Source organism: Perca flavescens, chromosome 9 (assembly GCF_004354835.1).
Source record: "Perca flavescens isolate YP-PL-M2 chromosome 9, PFLA_1.0, whole genome shotgun sequence".
In the NCBI taxonomy this organism is placed as follows: domain Eukaryota; kingdom Metazoa; phylum Chordata; class Actinopteri; order Perciformes; family Percidae; genus Perca; species Perca flavescens.
Genome location: NC_041339.1, coordinates 33,816,539 through 33,839,831, shown reverse-complemented (window position 1 = coordinate 33,839,831; position 23,293 = coordinate 33,816,539). Strand labels below are relative to the sequence as shown.

Genomic DNA, 23,293 nt, shown 5'->3' with positions numbered 1-23,293 from the left:
CGTACACGTGTTCCACCAAAACAAGTTCCTTCCTGAGGCTATTTTGCAGAGGCACTGTGGCTCTTACCGGCCTATAGCCCCACCCAAGACAATTGCGTTTGTTTTAAAGAAATGCCAATAAACCAGAGCACGTTTTTCTCCGATTGGGGAATGCTGTGTGGACTAGACTACACTGACCAAACCCGCGCCCGTAGCTGCCAGTAGCTGCCAGTAGCTATGGGCTACAGAACCTCACGGGCCGCTGATTGGTTCAGTAAGCTGGTAGTTCAGACACAAAGGCATTACTTGAAGCCTGACAAGATGGATTCTTGTGTGATATGTGATCCCATGGTTCTTGCGTGACACATGATATAGCGAGAATGATACACAAAACATAGGTTAGTTTGTAATATGCGCACTGATGGGTAGCTGCTTTCTGTTTTTATAATTGGCCTTCAGGTCAGGGGTTGTGTTTGTTCTCAAGACAAAGGGCTCACTGATCAGAGGTGAGGATCCTCCATCCACATGGGCAAAAATGCCTTAGGGTATGCAATCAGGTCAAGATTCATTCAGTCAAAGGTTACATTGTAGAGGAATCAGCATTCAAATTCAAAGGGAGTTTAACCTGATGACATGTGTCTGGTCAAACGCAATTTCATTTAAATTTTAGATAAGGAAAATGCAGCATAATCAAGGACCACTTTCCTCACATTTACATTAGATACCATATGCCCAATCCATCCTTCCTGTAGCGGATAATTGGGTCTGTTTAATCAAAAGCCTAGCGAGCGCATTTGCTTCCTGTTATCGAATTACCGCCCATCACTTGGAAAAGCAGCCAAAACAATCAAGGGAACTAATCAGGTGAGAAGATGCCTGGATTAAAAAGGTAATGATTGGTCAACCTGGCCTGGTTCGGTTTCATCTGTGTAGCTCAGGTAGGAGGTGAGCCAACGGAATCAGAGGAGATTCCATTATCCTCCCTTCAATGCCTCAGAAAAAAAGGAAAACAATACTCAGCCACTGGAACAGCTTGTCCTTCAGGAGGGGCCGCACTTCATTTTCCATCTGAGATGCAATCTGAAAGCATGTTGATTACACCCGAAATATGAATTCTCTTTGTTTTGAAGTGTTTTGAATTACGCGACAGGGTCATTCCAGGCAGGTAAGCTCCGCTCTCGCCTCCTCGCTCCGTCTCAGGAAAGTTGTTATGAAAGCTACACACTCGGTGAGACAGTCGTCTGCTCGCCTGTGGGACTGCCTGACACAGCCGGTGAAGCTCAGAATTAATTGCATCATTTGTCACCCCTTTCCTGTGATCATCCAAAAGCAAAGACGCGACAATTAGCGTTTAAAGCGGCAGGTATGAGCCGCTTCAAGCCCGGCCTGAACACTGACTGAAGTAGAGTGAGGAAACGCTTCGCTTCTCCAGTCAGCTTTTACAAAAGCTGTATGATCCGGAGGGAGATACAGTCCCAGTTTCTCCTGTATGCTCTCCCCAGTGACTGAAACACCCCACCAAACACATCATTGAATCAGTCAATCAAAATGTATAATAATTTTGTGGGAAAAGTCTCAGCAACAAAAAGGTTATTGGTCTCCATTAATAAACACATACATGAACATTAAATGGTGTTGGCATGAGTGAATTCACGCACCAAATACAACAATTGAGAGTTGTACAGGCAGCTGCAAGCGTGAAACAGAACATAGGGGGGAGGCAAAGAATGGCACCAGCATGTATAAAACTAAGCAGCAAGCGCAAAGAGCAGCCACAGCTGCCTGTATACAACTCTCGATTGTTGAATTGGTGCTGTGATGTCATGAGAGGTTTCTCATAGCAGCAGGTGGGGTAGGGCAGAGAACAGCCAAGCCAGTTGTTAACAAAAGAGGTCCTTTATTGTAGAGCAGTCCCTTTTTCCGACACAATAATCCAACGAAAAACAGCAGTTCCGAGTCGGCCGTCTCCTCAGGATCCGAATCCCCACCGCTAGAGTCCGTTACAAAAGCTTGGGCTACGGATAGGGAAGAACATGTCTTGGCGAAGTTAACCCAGACTTTACTAATTTTTCTAACTTGAGACTTACGTTTTCGGGGTTCTTGGTTGAGCTTCTTTTTGGCTTCCCTCCACAGCAGGGAGAAGGCTGGACAGTCCTGCCCGATCAGGACCGGGACTGGAAGGGTTTTAATTACTCTTAATTCAACATCGAATGAACCCTTAGTTGTCTATAGCCTCACCCTGGCGGTTGGGTACTCACGGGTGTCTCCATGCACACAAATGATGGGAACCTGCTCACCTTGAGCCAGGTGGGAGGCCTCCAACACAGCCTCCTGGACAAGGGTCTGAGCACTTCCCGAATCCAGCAAGGCATCCACATCACACCGGTTGACTGTCACAGGGCAGGTTGGTCTGTGATCTCCCTTCTCCCCAAAGAGGGCAGCAAAGTGCACTTGAGGGTTGCTCGTAGACCCTGCTGTGGGCATCGGCTCATCAGATTTGTCACATTGCCACAAGATATGGCCCAACTCGCCACAACAATAGCACTGGTGAGATTCAGGGTTCAGGAATCTCCTTTGCTGTACCGGTGGCTACAAACCCTCTTCTCTGGTAGCTAGAGGGAGGGCTATCAAGTTTGTTCCCTTTTTGGTGGCCCCAGCTGGGCCGAGGTGGAACGGAAGCTGAGGGTTCTTTACGGGGGAGTCTGAGTATCTCTGAAGCTGCCTGGTACTGCTCTAACGCTTCCATTAACTGCATGGCTGTTGTTAGTTTCTGATGACTGATTACCCTTTTTGCTTCATAAGGCAGAGCTCTCAGGTAACGGTCCATAACAAGGGTTTCCACAATGGCTGATGAGCTGTTCTTCTCTGGGTCTAGCCACCTTTTGGTTACTCTAATCAAGTCATGCATTTGGGCGTGGGGCGTTGGCCCCCTTTGGAAACTCCAATAATGGAAATGCTGTGCCAGGCTAAACTTGGTAAGGCCCTGGCGGCTTAGAATCTCCTCCTTTAGCTTGTCATAATCATGTCTAATGCTAGTCTCTACATCTTGAAATGCCTTTAAAGCTTCACTTGAGAGGAAAGGAGCCAAGAGTCCTACCCACTGTGCCTTCGGCCACCCCTCTCGAGTAGCCGTTGCCTCAAATTCATGCAGGTAAGCTACCACATCATCAGTCACTCCCAACTTCGGAATGAAATCCCCCTGCCTTCAGCTTCGTCTTGGTCTGGTGAAGCTCCAGCTCCTTGAGTTGATTCGCCTTTCCTTGCTGTTGCAGCAAGGCCGTAGTAGTTTCTTGCTGTGCCCTCTGGGTCTCCACCAGCATCTGTAGTAGTTGCTCCATTAGGGCTTGGGGGTCTTGTGTGTGAAGTCCTGAAAAACGTTCTGCCAAGTCTTCAATATCTTCAGCTTTAATCATCCGGCTCAACGCCCCTAGTGCCTGCATTCTCCACCATATGTGATGTCATGAGAGATTTCTCATAGCAGCAGGCGGGGTAGGGCAGAGAACAGCCAAACCAGTTGTTAACAAGAGAGGTCCTTTATTGTAGAGCAGTCCCTTTTTCCAACACAATAGTCCAACGAAAAACAGCAAACTTAACTCAAACTTACAGGAAGACCACAAAATCTCCTCTCACTGCCTTGAAACTTCGGTTTTCCTATATAATGTCTGTATCTCTTAAGAAACAAAACCCTCTCCTGCTCTCTGCCATAGCTCCCTTTGTTTCCTTTGTTCATGAGCACCTGCTTCAATCAAAGGACTCAGGCATTTGCACCTGTCCGTGCAGTGCATGTTGGGAGCTGTAGTTTGGGTGGCGGCCATCTTGGACTGGGGCAAGAAGAGGACAAGGGCAAAAAGAGAAGGAAGGCGAGCCATCTCTGATGAGATTAGGGCAACCATGGTTTGACCATGGTTTGACATGACAACTTGAGTTGATTTACAGCGGCGTCCATAATTCGAACCTTTGAACAGGTATGCAACTATCTAATGATAATTTTAGAATTACAGTAATGTACTGTAAAATACGTATGACTTCATAGTATTGCATAAACATTTGTAACTCTAAGCCATCTATTTACTGCACTGCATTGAATGAGTGAGGTTGTTTATCATGCTGTACTACATTTTTTGCAAATTGTTTACAGTTCCTATGCTAAACACATACTGTGTTTGAATTCTCTACAGAGTGGAGAGGCAAAGACATCATGGGTGACGAGAATGCTTGTTTACAGACGTACAAGAGACTGCAATTATAAATATGACTCTGGCCAACAGCGCAATTAGGATTCGAGAGATAAGAGAGCATATCTTGAATAATGACACCATAAATAACAACATAAATGCTGTAAGCATGTCGACCATACAACGGCACCAAGTGACGATAAAACAACTTTACAAGGTGCCATTTGATAGAAACTCACTACTTCCAGTACTTCAGACATACCATATTTACTGATCTGTATATCCTGTTGTCTGTTACAGAGAGTATTGGAGATGGATGCCCATGTAATTTGCCATGAATTTATTTATGTGGATGAGGTTGGCTTCAACCTCACCAAATCCAGGCACCGCGGAAGAAATGTAATAAGACAGAGGGCAATTACCAATGTCCCTGGACAGCGTGGGGGTAATATAACTATGTGTGCTGCCATCACTCAAAACGGGGTCCTCCATCACAATGCCACACTGGGTCCCTACAACACCGGCCATATGCTCACTTTTCTGGATGAAATTTACACAGTGCTTGTCCCTGATCCAGATCAGGAGCCTGCTAGATTTGTGGTTATATGGGATAATGTTAGTTTTCACCGGGCTGTTCTGGTCCAAAACTGGTTTGCCACCCATCCACAATATGTTGTTTTGTACCTACCCCCCATATTCACCTTCTCTAAATAGATTTCTTCTCAGCCTGGCGCTGGAAAGTCTATGATTGCCAACCATATGCCCGCATGCCGCTTCTCCAGGCAATGGAGGAAGCATGTGGGGACATAGAGGTTGCCTCTGTCCTAGGTTAGATACGCCATGCTAGGAGATACTTCCCTCGTTGTTTGGCAAGAGAAAACGTATCTTGTGATGTGGACAAAGTTTTGTGGCCCAGCCCCGTCTCATGGCAGTTTGTGTAAATGTGACGTTATTGTAATCTATTGATACATGTTCACGGAGACGTTTTTGTCGGTTTTTACGTGGCGGACAACACAAAAATGTGAAGTAATGTAATTCAATGGGAAGCAAATTGTGGCCACAGCACGAAAATGGTAGGGAGTAATATAAAAAGCCAAAAATCTGCATAGGGAGGTTGGTTGGGGTGGTGGATGGGCCAAACAACACAGGACCTTCACCCGGGCAAGCGGGGATTGCGTTCCGTGTGTGGCGTTTTGTCCCGCGTGTTACTTTGGCGCGTCTCCCGGCATATAAGGCTCCCTTTCCCACGTAAGTTTTTTCCTAAACCCAACCTCCGCCATCCCGTTATTGTGGCGCGTCCCCAGCGGGCCACCTGGCAGGAGCGAGGCGTCCTTTTCGGCCGCCTCATCCAGCGGGTCCTCAGCAGGCCGCCTCGCGGGCGCCTCCCAGCTTTTCGCCCGCCTCCCGGCGTCCTTTCCCCGAGAAAATAACGTGACATTTACACGTAAAAAACAAGAAAAACGTCTCTGTGAACACGTATCAATAGATTAAGAATAACGTGGACATTTACATAAACTGCCGTGAGACCGGGTACTGTGGCCAGACCCAGCCTGGAGAAGAGATGAAGCGTAGCTTAGCACTGGTGATCGCCCCCGCTCGATGGTGTTTTAAGCCCCCACCGTCGACTTCAAGGCAGCACTGCGACCGTCGACTTCAAGGCACCTAACCCTAACCTTAACCCTAACCCTTGCCTAACCCTAGTGCCTTCCAGCAGCGCTGCCTGGAAGACGGCATTGGGGGCTTGAAACACCATCGCCCCCACCTACCAATTCCTGGACGCTCCCCTGGGACCCCACACACACACAATTGTGTTCTTTACTCACTTCTAAAGAATATATTTTTGGTTTACATATGTTTATGGTTTTGTTGTATGCTACGGTATACAACAGTAATGTTTGGCCTAATGAATATTTTCTGTTTCTACACTGCATTGGTGTTTACAGTGTACTTTTTACCCCTCTCAGCAGATTACTTTCACTGTAGAACATTGCATTGAAATGTAGATATAAGCCTATGAAAGACCAAAGAGCTTTAGATTTAGAACAGTGTTTACATGGTATATCCAAAAATGTACTATTATATCTGGGAAATTATTGCCATTTGATGCAAATGCTTCATTCTGACATGTGTTTATGGCATTTGAATGCAGCGTTTCATTTTGAAGGAGATGTGAGGCATTTTGCATTTTGTGTGTGCAGTTTGGGAATTGTATGGGTTTTGAAAAAATGAGACATAGTTTTGAAAACGTGTGTAAGCAGTTGGAAAAAAAACTTTAATTAGCTTTGTAGCAACTCATTTGGCAATGGCTTGAATGTAACGGACGTTCATTGATATAAAAAAGTTACGCACTGAAGCTGTTCTGTAAGTTATTCATTTAGTTTTTTTCCATAAGCAAAACTTTGTAAAAGGGACAATTTTACAACGACTACTTGTGTTAACCGAGCACATTTTGCTTTTATTAGCACCTATTCTCTCAAAGCAGTTTAAAGATCTAGAAGTTTAAAGAGGAGGTGAAACAGGTGCGTTTAGGAACCAATGCATTCAGTAATTCACTAATTCATCAGGATTCATTAAGAGTGGAAGAACCCATCAGATGTGAGTAGACAAAGGACGAACAGATGGGTGGAAGGAAGAGAGTGACTGGGAAATTAAGAGGCTTTGTAATGGCAGTGTTACAAAAGACTGCCCAATTTGCAGTTGTTAGTGTGGTTCTAATTGTTTCCTGTGATGGGTAAAATAAGGACAATGTACAGCACCAAGAAAGGTGAAAACGCACTCTCAAATTCACTTTGTGTCTTTTTGTATTTCTTGAGTAATCAACAACTGTCCACCGGAGATACAGAGAGAGAGAGATAGAGAGAGAGAGAGAGAGAGAGAGAGAGAGAGAGAGAAAAAGACACATGTCTTGTCTACTTCAGGTTAATTAACTTCACATCTCCAGTCCAACAGGAAACACCATTAAGGCACAAACATGGGAAGTCAGTGACAGAGAGGAAATGAGAAAGTGAACAAATGCAGAAGTAAACAGAGAGAGAGAGAGAGAGAGAGAGAGAGAGAGAGAGAGAGAACAGATTAACAGTCTTGTCCATTTTCAAAGGATACTTCTAATTAGACTCACAGTGAGCAACAGCCAACCTCATGAATTTGTGTGTGTGTGTGTGTGTGTTGTGTGTGTGTGTGTGCTTCCACTTGGCTTCCACGCTCCACTGTTGACATTTCCACAGATCATTACACACCACACTGTCCTGCCCTCTCTGTCTCTTTGTAGTCACTCGCAATTGTCACTTCAATAACTAATTACACCGACCAAATACCAGAGGTGGAACTCACCAAAGTACATTTTATCACAGAAATAATAGGTCTATAAACACATCAACATTAATCAATAGCAACATTAATGATGGATTAATCATTTATCAAGCCTAAAAAAATGTGATGAGTTGCTGCTTTTCTCTTTTATATGATTACAAATTTAATATATTAGTTATTTTAAGGTCATACAACCTTTTGTTACATTCAAGTGACCTCACTGCAGCACAAATATTCTAATAGCCCAGTTTTTCCTGAAAAAAATTATGTTCATAGATTGACTGTAGACAAAAAGGTTGATGTTTTACAAGCTTTTTTAGAAAATAAAACTACACGGACAATACATTGTAAAAATGACCTCAGGTTTGTTAGGGTTATGCTTTTTTTGTTCAAAATGAGCTTGTGTGTCCGCTTGGATTTGAAAGTTTGGTTCAACCATGATGAAATAGGCAGAACTCTGTATCAAGTATGTCAAATGTGCTGGGAGAGAAATAATGACTTTCATTACTAGTCAAGTCAACTTTATTTCCAATTCTGCAATATTTGCCAGACATACAGAGCTATTGAAAATACCTTTCTCTCCCACCCACGGTGCAATAAGGACCCGTACACAATTTAAAAGATGAGAAGTATATACAAATAAAGATAAAAAAAAATAATATATAAAAAAGACAAGTAATATGTATAAATAACATAAAGAAAAGTAATACATAAAATAAATTCTAAATAGTGCAACTGTAAGACAAAACCAAACAGTATAGAAAACAAAAGATAAAGATATTGAAATGTGCAATATAAAAGTAAGACTTTTTGCACAGAAGCCTACAAAGTCACTTTTGGAGTTTAGAGCGACTAATTTGAGTTTAAAACCACTAGTGCACACAAATAACTATATATAATATGGACATAGTCACCGTGACGTCACACATAGGTCTCTGAAGAACCATAATAAAGCTCAAAGTAGGTGGGTCCGGCCGTTGCCATCTTGGCAGTGCCTGACGTCGGCTAGTATCGCATTGCCAGATCTTCCTCCACAGAGCTGCATAGCATTCCGGGACGGGAGAGAAATGTGCTCTGGTTTATTGGCATTTCTTTAAACCAATCATAATTGTCCCGGGTGGCGCTAAGCCCCAGACGCAGCAACAGCGCCTCTGCAAAATAGTCTTGGGAAGGAACTTGTTTTGGTGGAACCTGTGCACGTAGGGATGCAAGCTCTGGAAGTCAAGTGTGTAATGGGAATTTTACTAAAAAATATATATATATATATATATATAAATAATTGTCGGTTCTAGCTCGGAGGATGTGTCCCGAATTGACCGAAGTTTAGAACGCCAACACAAAGAAAGTGGAAAGGTGAGGGACAGCCGGAACCTCCGACGGCACCGGAACTATCCCATAAATAAAATGTCCTCAATGTTAGACTAGACGTCGGCTAATCCAAAATTTAGCAAAGGGGTGGAGTGTGGACGGAGCTGAGGCTGGCTGAATGAAGCCTACCGTCTATGCCAGCCTCCTGTGACAGACGCCACCTGTCACTCAAAGCGGAACGCCCTTAATTATGCAGAACTTTAAGCCTTAATATGATTTAAACAGGTGAATTTAAAAAAGAAAACGCCCCCACGGAGAACTTAGCTATAGAGATGAAAACATGTTTATTTCTGCTGTAACGTTGGGCATCAACTTTGTTTTTCAGCCCCGCAGGTACACGCTACTTCACATTGCAGAGGAAAATATTGTCATTACTCTACTCTGTCTCTCAGGTGCAGATCAAGATTCAACATTTTTCGCTTGGATTGTCAGTGTCAGCTGGTCAGTGGCGGTTCTAGTGGGGGGGCTCGACCCCCCTCTGGCCCCCCTAAAGGTCGTTTTACAGTAGCCGCAGCCAAGCTGGCGTGTGCCATCGTGACGTCAAAATGACATTTATTCTTGCTGGCGCGCCAGGATTTTGAGTGCGCGACCAAATCGAAGCATTGACGTCAATGCTTCTGCCAGTTCTGCCATTGATTACCTTTTTCTTCTTCTTCTTGTCCGTATAAATGGCAAAGTCGGTAGCCTTTACTCAGTTGTAACACCTCTGTTCAGGAGAAGACTGCAACTAGTGTCGCAAGCACCAGTGCGGGTATAAATAGTTCTGGCGATTCCATGACGTCACATTTGCGCGCGCCAGCTTGGCTACGGCTACTGTAAAATGGCCGTGGCAAATATTTTCATACATCTTTATCCCCACCTTTAGCCCAAAAAGGGGATTTTACTTTTGTACAACCAAACCTATGGGGGGGTTGATTAATATATTTGGTTCCCCTGAAATCGCATGTGACCCCAGCCTGGCCCCTCCATTTGAAACGGTCTAGAACTGCCACTGTAGCTGGTCGAGGGAGAATAAAATACAGTTTGGATTTGCGAAGATCCAGGCAGTAGAAATGTCTGCTGTCTAAACAGAACATACACTAACAACAGTAACTTTATCTTTCCATAACATGTCAGTTAAAGTACACAAGCACCGTCTGTATTTTACTTCTTCTTCCTCCTCCTCGTCTTCTCGGTTTCTCCGTCCACCTCTGCTTCTCCCTCGTCACATAACATTGTTTTATTAAAGGGCAGATATTGTCGTAGACGTCCCAGCGGAGCCTTTGCTCCTGTATTATTTGTAACAATATCACTGCAATATTTGTAACAATATTATAGCAGCAGCAATGTAGATGACAAACAGAAGACAAATGTCTAATTGAACCATGATAACACTGGGTAGCGAAGTGTGAGAAGTCGTAGCCAGAGGATGAATAAACTACTGAGATGTGGCCACCTGCCACCCATTTTGAATGTTATCACTCCATTGAATGGAGTTATCGGTGTTTATCAGCCGCATACAATATATATGGGTTAGAAGGGGCTGGCTACACCTTTACAGAGATCCTTTCAAAAAGGGTCCTTTTATACTGTCACAGTCTGTATACGTGCACTAACAGCTCTCTAGGCTTTTCATTACCCGGAGAGCCATCAAGGACTTCACAATTTAGGCCTTTTAACGTGCCACTTTCAATCAATGCAGCAGATGAAAATGTCATCAGCAGCTGCCAGCTCGGTGTTACTGTCCAAACAGCTATAGCTAAATAGCTCAGATGCGAGGCAGAATTTTCAGTTCAAAGTCACAGTTATGCAGCGAGATGTTTGCCTAATCATTGCTTCTGGCAGGAGAACCTCCAGCCGGAGCCAAAGGCTGTGTTTTATTATGAATGAGTGGCGGTGGTCTCAGCGCGCTGCTGTTTTAATTGACACGGGGCCAAGCGGCTTTGATGTGTGAGGCGTTGTGGTGGCAGAGAGAGACGGGCTCCTCATTACTGCTCTCGCTCTGTCTTTCTCTCTCTTCCCCCCCTCTTCACACCTCCCCCGTTCGGAGCGACGGAGGCTGCAAGGAGAGCGTGTCAGCCATGTGAGGGGAACAGCAGAGGCAAAGCGTGGGCAGAGAGGAGGGCTGAGGACGTCACCGAATCAAACGCCCTTTTATTTTCTTCCCAAACTGGGGGGAACCCCTTGAAAAATTAATTTCTATACAGATAAAATGAATCTTAGTTAGGTATGCGAGTCAGTAGTTAACATGAGCAAGTCCTGTAGCATTCAGAAGTGTTCACTCACTGACTGAAATGTAAGCGCGCTGCATAAAGAGAGAGGGGAAGTCAGTCAGGGTTATGTCAGAAGCTAGAACATATTCTGAGAAATTCTGCAGTCAGTATTGTCTGTGATTGTTATTTAATTAGAAAAAGGTGAAGACCTGGCCAGTGCAGGAAGATCATTTCCATCTATTTTCTAATGCAAATCAACTTGTTTTTACTAATAGTTACTGCTACAGCCTTCTTACTTATACTTTTTGGTTTGAATGTACTGACACTCATATCTAAAACATGTTTAACCCTGGTGTTGTCTTCCCGTCAACATTGAAAAAGGTTTTTGCTTTTTCCAACGTTTGAAATTGTTAAATTTTTCTTCTACACATTTTCAGTGCTTATTTCTACGTGCCATATTTTCTGATATAAAACAAAAATTGAAAACGGGTCAATTTGACCCGGGTTAAGGGTTAAACAAGTTTGTTTCTATTCAAGAGACAGTATGAAATAGTCTTACTGCAGTGGTGGACATTCTTTTCACTTGTGTTAAAAAAAAAAAAAGGTTTTAGGACTCCCCTTAAAAAACGTTCACATACCAAACTGTATTCTTAATTTTGTTCAAGGGGAAACAAATTTTGTCCCAGATTCTCCCAGTTTGTTTCAACACTTCCTTGTACCAGCAACTGGCGCACGTTGTGAAACGGCAACAGTTTTTTTCATAAAAAGACAATGGGTTAAAATCCTCCATCGCTGCCAAAAGCTGTCGGAGCACAGATAAAAGTCCCGCAAAGCAATTTGAAATGTAAATAAACAGAAATACAACTGGGAATCACGTTCTACGGACAATTTCTGTTAAAATATACAGCCATACAGCAGTTAATACGCAGACATTAGAGTGTAACCTCATATATGGATATTAATATAATATCGATGTATTGCCCAGCCCTATGTGTGATAAATGTTGTCTTCTTGTCCCAGGGTGTCTGACAGAGTGGGATGATATCCGTTGCTGGTATCGTGCAGATGTGGGACAGGTGGTCAGCGTCTCGTGTGCCAATGCGTCCCAGCTGTTTGCTGATAACCAAGGTAACACACTTCAACTCACCTTTCACACTTTCTGTCTTTGTTCTATATATATATGTTCTATATATATTTCCTGTTTGTATCTCACTTCTGGTTAATTCAATTTTTAATTCAATTTTATTTATAGTATCAAATCATAAAAAGAGTTATCTCAAGATACTTTACAGATATAGTAGGGCTAGTCCACACTCTATAATTTACAAAGACCCAACAATTCTAGTAATTCCCCCAAGAGCAAGCATTTAGTGTGACAGTGGCGAAGAAAAACCTGCCTTTTGTGATGAACAGCTGCAATTATAGGCACAATAAAGATAATGGAACAATGATTAGAAATAGTAGTTGTAGTAGTTCATGGAATAGCAGGGCACTGCAGGGCGTAGCAGGGCATAGCAGGGCGCGGAGCAGGACCACTGCGACAGCTGCAACCATGATTTAGGTGCCACCCAAACCCAAGGAGGGTTAGTCACCCTGAAGAAGGCCCGTGTGCCGCAGCGCGTTGGCTCCTATTTTTTTTTTTTTTTTTACCTTTTGCTATGCATTAGCCGCATCAATAAAGGCTTCTTTTAACATTTTCTTCAACAAGAGTGCCTTGGTTTTCATGCTGTTCTGATCACCTTTCACACATCTGGGGGACAGATGCAGCCACCTACAGGCAGAAATGCATTAACAAAAACTGCGTACAGTTGCTCGGTCTCCATGGGGCCCTCCGATGGAAAGAAAATGATTTTTGTCTTAACTTATGTATTTAAAGATAACTCATTTTGTTTAGTACAGGCTTTCTAAATAACAAGAAACACATTTTGACCAAATAAAGCTGGTTTTATTGTTTCGATTTCAGGGGCTCTTTAAATCCCTTTTTTTATTATCTTATATTTCATGTTATGCAATTTAAATGGCTCTCAACTGTTTAAAAATTGCTCTGTTATCCTTTGAGGGATTTTAATAATTATACATTGAAATTATTTTTTGTTGTCCACATTTGAACGTTTTAATTTTAATTTTGAGGCAGCAGAAATGTTTTTATTAGCCCTGTTTGAGGCTGTGGAAATGATGCAGAACTCAGAAATAATTATTAATCCTGCCAACAGAAAATCTTTTTGTATCCTTTTTATCCATCCTGCTTGTGCCTCAGCTGTATTTCCTGTGTTGATGTTGTCAGTCAATAATCTGTCTTAAGGCCATGTTGACTTTTGGGTTTTTGAAACTGGAGGAAAGATTTTTCAGAAGCAAAAGAACAGACAGATACATAGATTTTTCTAGCATGATGAAATTGTGCTCAGTTCATCCCTCATTCAGTTTACAGCTCAGCAAGGGGACCAGGTAATATTTAGATATCTCTTAGGACCAGTGTTATGCTTTTGCTGAGTGGTTTACGGCGATAGGACCTTTTTTTGTACGCGGATTACGCAAACTCATCTCCTGTGTCTGAACTTGGCTGCAGAGAGAGCTGCATACCCTCCTCGCTGTTTACATGACCCCCACCTTCTTCAGACCCCTGTCTCATCCAGCTGGCTGGTCTAAAGGAGACTAAATAAGCTCTGAATCTCTCATGAACCATACAATGTCTAACAGAGAGATATAGATGCAACAGAAATGGTAGAAAAATGTTTTTCTGGACATGTGGGAGACAAAACGATGACATAAAAATCTGTGTGTTGTCACAAACAGACCCAGTGGAAATGTAGGAGTGGAAGAAGAGGCAGTAAAAAGAAATACCCTGACCTTACAGAACTTCAGACTTATTTGTAACAAACGGAACTTAAGGGATCTTTATTAAAATGATTGTTAAAGTTATAGTGCATAGTTTCTGTCGCCCTCATGAGGAATTCTAAGTAATGACAACAAAACTGTCGTCCACATGATACAAGCCTTCCGTGATCGCGCACCAAATCCCCCACACTGTTTCTAGTAGCCAAGGAGGACACACAAAAAACCATGATGGACTCTTCAGAAGAGGTCATTATCTTCGCATGACTCTTGTCACCGGACGACACAATCTTCTGAACATAGCCATACAGAGAGTTGTGTGGAGCTGAGAATTTTGTAACCATCTATCTACACATTACTGTTACTGTATGTTTATATAGGCTACAATGTATTTGCAACAGCAAATATGTTTCAAATGAAATATAATGCCGACTGGATTACGTTTTCTATCATCATAATGAGCAAATGTTAATTAACGTATCTGGCGAGTCAGAAATTGTTTTATACTAGGATACAACCTCCCCTCCCCCAAAAATCTAAACTGGCCAGTGCAACCTACCCCAAAAAACTATTATAATTTCCTTTCCATAAATAAAGAATTTGCAGCACAAATTGTTGCAGAAAAATTCACCGGACTGCAGAAAATGAAGTGTTTGACGCTCAAAATTTCAATTTTGCTCAAAAGTGGAGATCTCGAACCCCGCAATGTTGAACCCCAGAGTTACGCCCTTGACTCCTACCCTTTCTGTAAACCCCCCCACCCCCCCGATGTGTTGGAAACACAGAGTGGTCGAAGTCCAGACTCTTGCAGTATGTCAGTCAGTGTTGCTGAATTACTTTTCAGTAGCCGTAGAGAGCATGTGCAGTATGTGGGATGCTGGGATGTAGAAATGATGCAGCAGTGAGAATGAAATACAGCACAAAGCAGGGAAAAAGAAGAAGGAGGAGAAGACAAAAAAAACACAGCAGGGAAAGTCAGGCGTTATCCTTAGGAGGATCAGGAGGCGGAGGTTGCTGCTGATGACCTCATAACTCAGAGTTAGTGGGTTCCTGGACCCCACTGGATTTCCTCCTCCACAGACTACCCGGATAAGTCAAGTGCTGTAGCTGTGCAGTTAGATCCGGCCTATCCAACGGGAGGCTGCAAGCAGAGAAAATAATGAATTGGAAAATCAAAGGGTTCACTGTGAGAGCCAAGAGCTTGAGGAAGGAATTGGCGGCGCTTGTTAAGCCTGGCGGTATGAGCACTAGTGCCCTCCCCGGAGCATCGGCCTTCAACCTGCTTTCACATTCCAACCATTCACCCGCCGACGCCACAGCTACAGGCCTGCAGGCTTTACATGCCACCTTATACTCAGGCTAATGCAGCTGGATACCGGTAAAACCACCCACAACTCAAGCCCCCACACTGTGCCCGGCTGTGCTGAGGAGGCCGGACGGGCATATTCACATCACGAAACCTGAAATTGTTTATTTTTTTTCACTGTAAACTTTTCATCCTCCGTCTTGTGAACGCAGAGATTCACACAGAAAACACTGATGACCTCGCCACGGAGCTCGGTTAGCTGAGTGAGCGCTGTCATTCTAACTCCAGGCCATGGTGGGAGAACATGGCTGCCTCATATGAATTCATCGTTTACAGCCTTCACCTGACTGCTGTCAGTGTTACCTCAAGCTTTTAGTAGGAATATCTTTCATATTTTTGTTATACTTTTGGGAACTAAACTAAAACGCCTCCTTAACTCCGCATTCAGTCAAGTTCTGTGAAGGATAGGAACAGGAAAGATGTACTGATATTATATCTGAAAAAGAGTTTAGTTCTCTTGTAAAAGCCAGTTTCTTCCAGCTGAAACTTTTGGATAAAGTCAAGCCCTACCTGCTGCGCAACGATATCAAAAGAGTTATACATGGTTTTATTACGTCTCAGTTAGACTGTAACTATTTAAATGTTGGATTGGATCAGTCATCTCTTCGTCGGTTGCAGTTAGTCCAGAACGCAGCAGCTCGGCTTTTTTTTGTAATTTTTAGGCCCTTGTTTTAGACAGGAAAGCTTAGACTTGAAAGGGGAGAGAGGGGGGAAATGACATGCAGCAAAGGGCCGCAGGTCGGAACTGAACCCACGGCCACTGCGTCGAGAACTGAGCCTCTGTATATGGGCGCACGCTCTACCATGTGAGCTACCCAGGCGCCCCAGCAGCTCAGCTTTTAACCGGGACTAAAAGCGTGACCACAATTACCCCTAGTTTTAGCCTTGCTCGACTGGCTTCCTGTCCGTTTCAGGATTGATTTTAAAATAGTACACACATGTCAAAGCACTGAGGTCTTCCAATCAGATGCTCCTGATCCAGGTTAAGAGAGGATTTAACTGATGTCAATAGAAGATGTTTGTGCACAGTATTGATCCCAACAAACTACTTTGGTCATGTTGAACGAGCAGTTTGACAGCAAACAGTAGTGTTTACCCACCAATCAATTGGACTTAAAGTGGAATCACATACTGGACAATCTCTGTTGTACAGGCTCTTCAAGTGAAAAAACATGTCTTAATGCACGTTGCACTAATGTTTACCGTGGCAGCTCAGTGTTTCTCAGCTCAGAAGTACTGTAGCAGCACAGCTATGAATGAGGCGAGTGTGCATGCAGGCATGATTCATTATCTTTCATTTATTGTTGTTCATTTTTTCATTTCAATCAAATATCTGACGATCACATTTGGATTATAAAAGTGTAATTTGCAGGACGGAAATCAAACTAAGTAAATGCTGATTGTTTTTTTACTTCAAGAGACTGTCTCTCTCTCTCTCTCTCACACACACACACACACACACACACACACACACACACACACACACACACACAGTCAGCAGTTTATTTTTCATATACAGTAACTTTCTTTCACATTAAACTTATTTTGAAACGTTGCTTGTCACTGTATTTTGTTTGTTATTTTGGAAAAAATCAATATAGATAAAATAAATAAGTCAATATATATAAAGGTGACCTCTCTGTCTTACCTTGACTTTATGTTTGCCAAATGTGTACATTATGACAGCGTATACCATGACACAATACCTTCTGTCCATGGACTTAATGAGGTAAATATAATAATTTGATCGAATCTCTCCAAAAATCACTATTAAAATCATGCCTCAATTGGCAGCTAGCATTCATGATCATCAATCAAATGACTTAATATCTTAATTCAGCCAACCTGACGGTGACAATAATTAACTAATTAATATTAATTATTTTTGTTGCTTTCCAAAAAAAAAAAAAAAAAAAGAGAGGAAAGAGAAAAAGCAATTGTCTCTAAACTTTCGGCACATTAGACCCCAGACCTGACCTCTGTCAGATGAATGGCAGGGCTGGCTGTTGATCAGCGTGTATTAGTGCTCTCACACGTTTGTCGTGTTCACAGGAGGCTGTGTCTCCAGGGGCTCACATCATTAACACGCAGATGGAGTTATAGTGCAGCCCATTGAATCCTAATGAAGAGCTGTGGCGTTATTTCACTTCTGAGAAATACCAGCGTCTGGGCTCATGTGTATACATGTAATTATAACTGCGTCTGCTGAGAGAGAGAGAGAGAGAGAGAGAGAGAGAGGTGTGCTATAAGAGTGACGAGTGTTTGTATTTGTATTCTTCTTATTATTTATATATATATATATATATATATATATATATATATATATATATATATATATATATATATATATATATATATATTTTAGGGGTGGGAATCACCAGAGGCCTCACGATACAATATCATCCCGATACTTATGTCACGATACAATATTATTGCGATTTTAAACATATTGCAATATTCTGCGATATATTGCAATGTATAACCTTTTTTCCAGCTTCAGATTTTTCCCAATTTCAAATGATGTCCCGAAAGGACAATTTTGTCAACATCTGTTTTATCTAAAAAGATACATTTCTCTGTCTGTTCATCTCACTTCAATTTTATTGCTGCAAAATGTGATTGTCAAGCAGACAGACTGACTGACACATATATCATAAAAGATCGATACTTGACGTCTGTGTATCGATACAGTATTGCCACCGAAAATATTGCGATACTATGCTGTATCGATTTTTTCCCCCACCCTAATATATATATATATATATATATATATATATATATATATATATATATATATATATATATATATACACTACCGGTCAAAAGTTTGGGGTCACTTAGAAATTTCCATTCCAGACAGAATACCAGCAGAGATCAGTTGCATTGTTTTTTTTAATCAGGGGCAGCAGTTTTCAGATTACATTATGTGCTTACATAATTGCAAAATGGTTCTCGACTGTTGTAGACAGAAGTGGCTGAAGAAATGCTTGAAATTCCATGCTTTTTGTTCTAAACGTCATACCCAAATTAAAAGTGGTACAGCTCCCATATACTTTGACACTCAGGGTGTGCCTGATATCATTGGAAAGGAAACACTCAAGTTGTGTCAGGGTGATTCTAGGCCTTACTGACACAGAGTTACAGAGGCTAGAATGGAGATTTTTATTTCTGTCCAAGTTATAAATCTGTAAAATTATTAAAATACACTGCTGTAAACACATCTGACAGGTGACAGACAACACAGCATTAGCCACGTCTCAGCTTACTACAGAAAAAAATTCAGAAGCTAAAAGACTCAAAAATGGATTTTATATGAATTCTTTTCTACAAATATGTCTGTGCGTTTTTTATTTCTATTTGAAAAGTGCAAATAAAAAGCCAAAAAACTACAAAATACAACACTTCTCAAATACACAAACAAACCCACATCAATCACCTTTCCAATGATATCAGGCACACCCCTGAGTGTCAAAGTATATGGGAGCTGTACCACTTTTAATTTGGGTATGACGTTTAGACCAAAAAGCATGAATTTCAAGTGTTTCTTCAGCCACTTCTTTCTACAACAGTCGAGAACCCTTTTGCAATTATGTAAGCAAATAATGTAATCTGAAAACTGCTGCCCTGGTTAAAAAAAACAATACAACTGATCTCAGCAGGTATTGTGTCTGGAAGGGAGTGGAATGGAAATTTCTAAGTGACCCCAAACTTTTGACCGGTAGTGTATATACACACAACATATCCTTTCAGTTTGCAGGAATATGGCCACCTCTTCCAAGTTTGTGTGGTGTCTCCTTCTGAACAGACTTATCACCATACTGTGTTTATGCGCTAAAAGAATTTTGTTATTAAAACCGATTCTGAAGTATAACTTCACAAGTTCATATAGGCCTTCACAGTGCATTTAGTAGAAGACTATAGGTAAAGCTAGTGGTTTGGTTTATTCTCAAAAGTCCGACTTGATTCTTGAAATAAAGTTTTTTCTCCACATGTCGACTTTATTCTTGAAATGGTATTTTGAACTTTATTCTCGTCACGTTGACTTTATTCTCGACATTTCGACTTTATTCTCGAAATGCAAAATAAATAAAAAATCTTCCTCCTTAATTTTTTTTCCCCTTGATGTGCTCCGTCGTAAGCCAATCCTGAGAATGTGTGTTTTGATTTACATTTATTACACTTATTCATCAGTGTCTCCTAATAGTCTTCATCAGGAACGCTGCATATTCATGAATCCAAACAACAAATGGCAACAAATGGAACATTTACCATTCATCATACTGAGTTTGCATGTTATATGTGATGTTGTGGAACAAACAATCTGTGCTTCCTCTTGTTGATTAGACGTTAAATCTGCAGCACATGTTTGAGCCGTTACACACAGCTTTCTTTTACTTCCTTTAACTAAGCTTTTTATGAACTTGCCTTTCTGCATTAACATTAAGTGGTCTCTCTCTTTGGGATCACTTTTAAAGGGACGCTATGCAGTTTTGGCAATTTCTTCGCTCGCAGGTTTTTCTATGGAGCTCCCCCTACAGCTTTGGAATAGATATTTGGCAAATCCTATGTTTATGTTTGTGTCTGACTCGCTTGGTCAGTCTGCCGTTTCCTCTTTCTCTGTTCCTCCGACAATGCTTTCCTAGCTTTCTGCTTCTTTTTTGCTGGCTCAAACATGACGATAGTGTGAAAAACGGCATCGCTACCTTGTTAGCCAGTTCCTGAATGGGCGTATGTGTGCAGTGCCGTGAAGCAATTCGTTACATCGCCAGACCTGATATCACGCGATACTTCCTGACGCTGAGGCCGCCGGCTCGCCGGCCAAAAGTTGCAAGAGTGGTTTTTCCGCTCACAGGCGCTAAGGGGAAGCAAGACGACCACCATTCAACTCAAAAAAAGTCATATAACCATTCCAATGACTCCGAAGCTGTTCAATTAAGGTAAATTAAGCTAAAAAACCTGCAGAGTTCCCCTTTAAGTTCTTCGTTGTATTGTCCCAATCAGTTTTGTTATGTCAATAGGTCAAAAGGACATACTTATGGCCGTGTAATTCATCTGACTCTGACAATTCTGCTACCACCCCAATGCAATCAAGGTGCTCCAAGCAATACACGTTTGCAGTTAACGTTCCAGAAACAATGTGCAGTTTTCCAGAATAATCCACTGACCTCAATGTGGACAGTTCTTTGGAGACAATTTCTTCAGCAGAAAATTGGTCGTTTTTTTTATTTTTCCATCATCACAAAAAAAATGACTTTCACTTAAATTTCCTGTCTGTCTGTTGTCCAGTGCAGGTCAAACACCAGGGAAGAGAGGAACCATCAGAGTCTCTAATCTCTGTCGCTCTGTTTACATTTCCTTGCATGTCTGAAGAGTCTCTAGTCCAGACTTTCCCGTTCAAATTGAAATTTTTCTTCCTGTGTATCATTTAATAACTCTTCCACTACAGTAGTTTTCGCGGGTGACTAATAAGAGCCACATCTCTGGCTCTTCAGTGGTTTAGGTTTTTACATTTGATCTCTGTGTATTACATCCTCTTCTAGATTTCTCAGCCTCCCCTGGTTTCTTGTTGTTGGCGTCTCCTCTGTCCGTACCGTATACCACTGATAAGTTTATGTGTTTTTATTAAGGTTACGTCTACAGAAACTGCACTGAGCATGGATGGTCCGAGCCCTACCCCTCCTATGACGAGGCCTGCGAGTTCACAGATTACGAAGCGACAGATCCAGAGGTAGATGTTTTAGCCGGGTTATTTCTGTACATTATTCTTCAGGGAAACTAACTGTAAGTGTATTCTCATTAGGATGTTTTGTCTGTTGGGTTGCCCTTATAACTGTGTTATAAGATATGTGATATATTGAAGATGCCAAAGCATATTTTTTATCAGTATAAGCAGGACTACTGGTGGAAACTTGACTCATCAGACAAGATATTTGTGCTCTGCTGTAGACTGGCTAACATACACATTTTTTTCAGATGATGCCTTCTGTTCTCACTAAGGGACTTCAATTGCAACAGCAGCAGATCATTTTTGCTACAAGGTTGAATGCAAATAGACTTTTAGCTTTAAAAGATGACCTTGGTTGCAGTTTCATAAAGTGCAAGTGAAGAATGAGGCATTACCTACCCAGTGCAGAGACAAATTTTAAAATAGTTCACAGGCACAAGGAGTTTCTACATGACAAGATGTGTCATCATCGGAACACAAAGTTCACTAAATGTCTGGCACATGTCTTGTCAGACCCAGCTGTTACTCAATTGTTGTTTTCCAAACTCTGCACAGAAGAACGTGCAGAATGCAGTCAGCTTTCTTCACTTTCGCATTCCGACACATTCAAATCAAGTTGGTCACAGCAATCCTGCAGCATTGTTCATAGAAAACAATGGAAAGACATGCCACATTCACCTTGTTGAACCAATTTACTCAAGTTAAAGCTAACGCTCATACACATGCCAACATTTACTGCCTCCACAAAATGTGTTGAAAGTTCACTGTCTTCAGACATTTTAAAATGCAGTGGCAGCTCAGTGTTCACATCACATCCATTAGCACTGGTAAGGGTGAGTGTTAAGTGTGTGTAAGTGAGTGAGCAGTTCATAGTTAATATGTACATGCTAACATCGGTTTATTTCTTTTGTCTTTATTTGTATTTCAGACAACATACTTCTCCAACTTCAAACAGGTGTACACGGCGGGCTACGCTACCTCTCTCATCTCTCTTATATCAGCGATTTTTGTCTTCACCGTGTTCAGGTAACTTTGTTGTCTTCCCTAGAAAATCCACAGCAGCAGTTGTTTCAGGCAGCGCCCCAAAATGAGCAACTGTACGAAGATATAGGTTGTTTATTCCTGCCTAATACTCTGTCCTTGTATCCAAACTAGAAAATGTAACAGTTGCAGTTTAAACATGTCATTTACATCGTGAAATGGTCACAGTTTTTATTTTTTGTGGTTTAGGCACCAAAACTACTTAGTTAAGTTTAGAAAAAAATCCAGGTTTGGGTTGAAATCTTAGGTCACTTCCCTTTGGGTTATGCACATGACGCAGACCGTGACGTAGCTCTATTTGTCAAGTTTGTTCTGTAAAGTAAAGAAATTAGTTCACTTTTCAAACGGGACACAAAAGCCTGGTCTCCAGGGTGAAAGCCCTGCGTTTGAACTATCCAAAACCCCAACCTACCCTCCTTATGCAGAGTTTGGCGTTCTTATACTTCGTCACCTTCCTGCTTTGCTCCCCTCAAAATTACTACGGCCACTAGAGTGAACGGCAACTACAAATGTTAATATGAGTCGTAATTTCTGCTTGGATAAAACGGCAAACGACGACGAAGGGGGAGGACAGTCTCAATACAACATACTCTTTAGGCTCAAGTGACAGAGCCCTCTAGTGGTCATAGTCATTATGAAACACGATTTTAACCCAACCCTAGTCTATATCCACGACGTTCCACTTCCAGGACTGCTCCAGTGCCGCTGGATATTCCACTGGATGTCACTCTTTTCGGCCGGATGACCGGTACCTTCCGCTTTCTTTGTGTTGTGATTTTAAACTCCGGTGGATTTCTGAGGACTATGGTTAACTGCTCCTCAGATATCTGCAGGGTAAATCCAGACAGCTAGCTAGACTATCTGTCCAATCAGAGTTTTCTGTTGCATGACTAAAACTACTTTTGAACGTACACATGTTCCACCAAAACAAGTTCCTCCCCGAGGCTATTTTGCAGAGATACCGTGGCTCTGCCCGGTGCTTAGCGACGCCCATGACAATTGTGATTGGTTTAACCCCCCGCATCAAACCCCTTCCATTCCCACTGCAGGCGAGATAGCGTGTGTATTCCCCCAATGCCGGTTTGTTTACATTCGATACAAACCTAGGAACCTTTTGCACGCACTGGTTTCTTGTAGGACCGGTCGGAGTGGGAACTACATCCCGTTCACGGAAGCGAGATTAACCCTAACCCTAACCCCTTAACCCTAACCCCTAACCCTAAAAAGACTACTGTCAATATTAGGGAGTAGGAGAGTGTTTTCTTTCTTGCTGTTGTCAAGATTAATTTATTTTTCAATTACTTTG

The 23,293-nt window shown here is 42.0% G+C and overlaps 1 protein-coding gene across 1 annotated transcript in view; it reads left to right on the top strand.

The window, feature by feature from the left end:
* Window positions 1–23,293, top strand: part of ghrhrb (growth hormone releasing hormone receptor b) — a 55,183-nt gene that overhangs the window by 16,979 nt on the left and 14,911 nt on the right. Inside the window, exons 3-5 of the mRNA XM_028587853.1 lie at window positions 12,044–12,151; window positions 20,849–20,949; window positions 21,875–21,972. Of these exons, the coding sequence (XP_028443654.1) occupies window positions 12,044–12,151; window positions 20,849–20,949; window positions 21,875–21,972 (307 nt within the window). The remainder of the gene's footprint in view (window positions 1–12,043; window positions 12,152–20,848; window positions 20,950–21,874; window positions 21,973–23,293) is intronic.